General features: G+C 52.6%; 1 protein-coding gene, 1 non-coding gene and 1 pseudogene across 2 annotated transcripts in view; 2 read left to right on the top strand and 1 right to left on the bottom strand.

Annotated features, from left to right (window-relative positions):
- The window catches only part of LOC127921093 (zinc finger CCHC domain-containing protein 3-like), a 12,615-nt gene extending 10,783 nt beyond the window's left edge, over positions 1 to 1,832 (top strand). Inside the window, exon 2 of the mRNA XM_052504955.1 lies at positions 1 to 1,832. This exon is cut by the window's left edge and continues 398 nt beyond it. Within this exon, the coding sequence (XP_052360915.1) occupies positions 849 to 1,832 (984 nt within the window). The 5' untranslated portion in view covers positions 1 to 848.
- On the top strand, positions 298 to 414 carry LOC127921129 (U5 spliceosomal RNA). Its single transcript, XR_008108275.1, has one exon. It is a non-coding gene; the product is annotated as a U5 spliceosomal RNA (small nuclear RNA).
- A 3,093-nt stretch (positions 1,833 to 4,925) lies between the features above and the next one.
- The window catches only part of LOC127921113 (uncharacterized), a 114-nt pseudogene continuing 39 nt past the window's right edge, over positions 4,926 to 5,000 (bottom strand).

Raw genomic sequence — 5,000 nt, 5'->3', positions numbered from 1 at the left:
AAAAAAAAAAAAAAAAAAAAAAAAAAAAAATTGGGCCAGGATTGTGTGTGTGTGTGTGTGTGTGTGTGTGTGTGTGTGTCTCTCTCTCTCTCTCTCTCTCTCTCTCTCTCTCTCTCTGTCTCTGTCGCTGTGTCTCTGTCGCTGTGTCTCTGTCTCTGTGTCTCTGTCTCTGTGTCTCTGACCTTCTTTTTATCCACAGCCCTGGAAAACTTGGAAGAGTGGCTTCCGGGAGCACCCGCGGGTACCCGGCCTAGAGTGCACAGAGTGTGTGTCGGGCCCCCACCTCTGACTTCCATACGATTCTGGTTTCTCTTCATTACGCACAAGCCTTTCGCCTTTTACTAAAGACTTCCGTGGAGAGGAACACTTACGAGTTCAACGTATTTTTGGAGGGGCTTTGCTTCTTTGCAGAGCCCGCTATCTTGTTTCAAGAGAAATTGACTGACAGACAGAGGTGGGCCAGGATAGTGACTTAAAGATACATTAGCGACTTTTTCCAAAAAACACATGCCAGTGACTGACTGACTGAGTGAGTGAGTGAGTGAGTGAGTGAGTGACTGAGTGACTGAGTGACTGAGGGAGGGAGGAGCCGCCGGCTTTTGCCTACCCGCTGAGGTCTGTCGAGACCCCCGGGGGCCCGGCGGTTGCAGGGTTCCATTTGTGGGTTATCGCTTCTCGGCCTTTTGGCTCAGATCAAGCTTGGTACCCAGGTGCCTCAAAGCCCGCTGAGTCAGAAGGTCGAAGGTAGGATAGGAGGGAGGATTTTTGAGAGAAGGTTTTGGAGGGAATTTTCCAGACTTTTTCATTTTGGTGTTTGGCTTCTGAGTAAGAGAGCCTTTTTTTTAAAAATGGAGCAACAGAAGAAAAACCGGGCGGTGCCTACAATAGGGTTGGCAAACACAGTAAGGTTTGCGTGGATTGAAAAAGAGAGGGAGCCGTGGGGAAGAGAGACTTTTGGACGGAATATTTTGATGGGGTACCTAAAGCTACAGGTAAAGGAAGTACTTTGTTTGCAGGGGAACCCGTTAGAAAAGGCGTTTGATGTGACGTTATACACGGAGGAGAGGCATGATGGAATAATGAAGAAGGTGAGGGAGGAGAAAGAAGAAGGACCCCTGTGCCATTACGCGGTGACCAGCCTGGCCAGGAACAACTTCAGGGTGGTCACCGTGACCATGTACAATCCGCACGTAAAGGATGAAGAAGTGAGGGCCTTTCTGGGGAGATACATGGAAAATGTCTCCTCGGCAAGGCACCTCAGGGACTCCCTGGGTTTCTGGAACGGAAAGAGAGGGTTCCAGGCGTTACTCAGGGAGTCCCCGAAGAGTGTTGATGGCTACCTCCATCCTCCGGCAATGTTCTCCCTGGGGGCTGACAGGGGAACACTCTACTATGCACGTCAGCCCCCGTTCTGCAGGCGTTGTATGGCCTACGGCCATACCCTGGCCTCGTGCAGCATCAAGAGGTGTCGATTTTGTGGGTCAGAAGGGCACGAGGCCAGGGAATGTGACGAGCCCAAGGCATGCCATTGGTGTGGAGCAAAAGATCACCTGTGGCGTGATTGCCTGGCTCGTCACAGGTCATACGCGTCTGCAGCTGGGGGCGGAGCGGGGGATGGGGGGAGTAAAGAAAGGCCGCGTGCGGATTGTACGGATGGCACAGGGGAAAAGAAGGCACGGGAAGAGGATGTGAAGAAGGAAGAGGAAAGAAGAAAAAGGCGGGAAGAAGGAAAGAGTGGAAAAGAAGAGGAGAAGAAGGCGGAAGAACGGGAAGGAGCCTGTGGAGACCTGAGGGGGAGAGTGGACAGTATTGAGAAAAGGAGGGGTGCCTGAGGGAATGGTGACAGTGACGGGGACGGGGGGGGGAGGGGTGGGAGGGGGGGGATGGGAGGAGGGAGGGAGGGAGTGGGGGACAGCCTGGGGACTTCCAGTGTTGATGGTCAACGAGGGGTTTGGTGGAGGAGGTGGAGCGGGAAGGGGTTGTGTTTCCCCGCTACCTCCTTCACCAAAGAAGAAAAAAGGGACGAAGAGGGGGAGTTTGGCAGGAGGTGAGGGGAGGGGGGATGTGGAGGGGGGGGGGCTAAGAGAGTGGCGGGGGAGGAGGAAATTGGTCCTCCCTGTTTGCCTCAGCCCCTTACGTTTTAGTGGATGACTCCAGTGAGGGGTCGGTGGGCTGTTCGCTAGAGGGATCCCAGCTCCTGATTGAGGAGATGGGGTCCCCTGCATTCAGCCCCGAGGCAAACAGGGAGGGGGGGGTGGAGGGTGGGGGAGGGGAACCTAATACACTTCCTGGGTCATGGGTTGGGGTGATGGAGGAGGACGGGGGGGCGTCAGGAGAGGAGAGGACGTCCCCGCCGGTGGAGATGGACCAGGGGAGCATCGGGTGAGTCTCCTGTCTTTTCTTTGGTTTTGGGTTTATTTGTTGAGGGTTTGTTATAAATTGTTAAAATGAATATTTCTGTTAAATTGTTTAGTTTAAATGTAAGGGGTTTGAGGGATTGTGTTAAAAGGAGGGCGGTGTTTAGTTTTTAGAGGGTGTGTTTTGATTTTTGTTTTTACAGGAGGTTCACCTGAGGGATGGTGGGGATGTGGTAGATTTAGAGGGAGTGGGATAAGGGGGAGTCTTTTTGGGGCATAGGAGGGGTGCACTCAACAGGAGTAGGGATTTTGTGTGGGCATAGAGAGTTAAGGTAGAGAACACTTTTGTTATAATGCAGGGTAGAGTATTGGGGATAGATGTTAGTTAGGAAGCTAGATATAGGTTAATTGGGGTGTATGGGCCACAGGTGGCGGCAGACAGGAGGGAGATGGTGGACTGTCTGGCGCCCCTGTGTGTTACAAACAGGCACTTGGTGATAGGAGGGGACTTTAATATAGATCTAGGGGTAGGCGGTGACAGCAGTGCAGGTGCCATCTCTGGGCTAATGGCTTGCCATGGTCTGGTTGATGGTGGTCTGCACACTACTCCGGCATTGGTTGGTCCTACATGGCGCAACTCCAGGGGGGTTGCGCGGAGGCTCGACTACATTTTTATATCCAGGTCTTTGGGTCAGTTGTCTGGGCGGCTGTTGCCTGTGTTCTTTACGGATCACGACGGGGTGTTCCTGCAGGTGGGGTCGCCAGTCTGCCTCTTCGGTAGGGGGTACTGGAAGTTAGATCGGGATATACTGGAGGAGCAGGCTTTCGTTGACGCATTTTTTTGTTTCTTTCGGAGGCTTGACGGCCTCCGGTCCATGTGCGAGGGGGTGTTAGAGTGGTGGGATTTAGTTAAGGTGAGGATAAGGGCTTTTATAATAGGATATTGTAAGAGGAAAAAAGGGAGGAAAGGAGGGAGGTGGATCGTATCCAAAGGTTAATCGAACTCGAGTACGAGGCAGGCAACCTCGGCGGGTCGATTGATTGGGAGAGATTCTCAGCCCTAAAGGCGCAGCTCAGGGAGCTGCAGGAGCAGAAGGCTCGAGCTTTCCTGGAGCGTGCGCATAATGGCTTTTAGAACATAATGAGACTTGTTCCGCTATGTTCTTTAAGTCGGTTAGGGCTAGGCAGAGTAGGAAGGTAATGCATGGCGTTAGGGAAGAAGATGGTAGTATAGTAAGTAAACCAGAGGAAATGGTCAGGGTGACAACTGATCATTTCCGAGGTTTATTTAAGGAAAGGGAAATAGATGTAGAGCAGGGAAATGTGTTTTAGAACACTTGTCCCGGCGGTTGCCGGAGGACATTAGAGACGTGATGGAGGCCCAGATCTCATTAGAAGAGGTTGAGAGCGCTCTTAGGAGGATGGGTAAAGGGAAGGTGCCTGGGATGGATGGGCTGCCGGCTGAGTTTTACCTCAAGTTTTGGGGTATACTTGGTCCAGTGGTCCTCGAAGTCTTGAAGGCCATCCTTGAGACGGGGGTCCCGGGGGGATCAATGGCTGTTGGTGTGCTGTCACTTCTTTATAAGAAGGGGGAAGCAACTGACCTTGGCAACTGGCGGCCGTTGACCATGCTGTGTGTAGACTACAAGATTCTTGCAAAGGTTTTAGCAGACCGGTTGCGCACAGCCCTTCCCTACGTCGTCCATGAGGATCAGACGTGCGGGGTAGAGGGCCGCTCAATAAGATGGAACCTACAGTTGATCAGGGACTCCATCGCCTGGGTTGAAGATAGAGGGCTGCCTTTAATGGTAGCAGCGCTAGATCAGGCGAAAGCCTTTGATCGCGTGAATAGATCCTTTCTATTCAGGGTCTTAGGTAGATTAGGATTTGGGGAGAAGTTTATAGGATGGATCCGTACATTATATGTCGGAGCGGGGTGTCGAGTCAGTGTAAATAGTCACTTAGGTGACGTTTTTGACCTCTCATCTGGGGTCAGGCAGGGATGCCCACTCTCGGCCCTCCTCTTTGTACTGTACATGGAGCCTCTGGGGGCTGCCATTAGGGCAGACACAGGGGTGGAGGGCTTGTTGATCCCTGGAAGCGGTGGGCTGCGTGTTAAGATGACGCAGTACGCCGACGACACTTCCTTGCTGTTATGTAAGGACTCGTGCCTGACAAGGTCCCTTGCCATCATTGGGGATTTCACCCAAGCGTCGGGGGCGGTTCTGAATCATGCAAAGTCTTCCGTTAAGTTTTTCGGAAGATGGCGCGGTAGGACGGATGTGCCCGGGGGGTTATCTCTATGTGAGGGGGCCCTGAGGATTCTCGGGGTCCATTTTGAGACCTCCGGCTCAGCGACGCTGAACTGGAACATGGGTATCGCAGTGGTACAGAGGAAGCTAGCAATGTGGAAGGCTAGGTCTTTGTCTTTTATAGGTAAGGTCCTGGTCCTAAAGGTGGATGTATTGCCATCTCTTTTGTATTTGGCGTACATCTACCCATTGCCGGCTTGTCTGAGAAAGTCTCTAGTGAGGCTTGTGTTTCAGTTCATGTGGGGTGGCAGGTACGAGTGGGTCGCCAGGGCGCGCATGCTCTGTCCCATCGGGGAGGGAGGTAGGGGGTACCACATCTTGATAAGAACAG

This window comes from Oncorhynchus keta, unplaced genomic scaffold (genome assembly GCF_023373465.1).
Source record: "Oncorhynchus keta strain PuntledgeMale-10-30-2019 unplaced genomic scaffold, Oket_V2 Un_contig_21508_pilon_pilon, whole genome shotgun sequence".
In the NCBI taxonomy this organism is placed as follows: Eukaryota; Metazoa; Chordata; class Actinopteri; order Salmoniformes; family Salmonidae; genus Oncorhynchus; species Oncorhynchus keta.
This window is presented reverse-complemented; position numbering and strand designations above follow the sequence as displayed.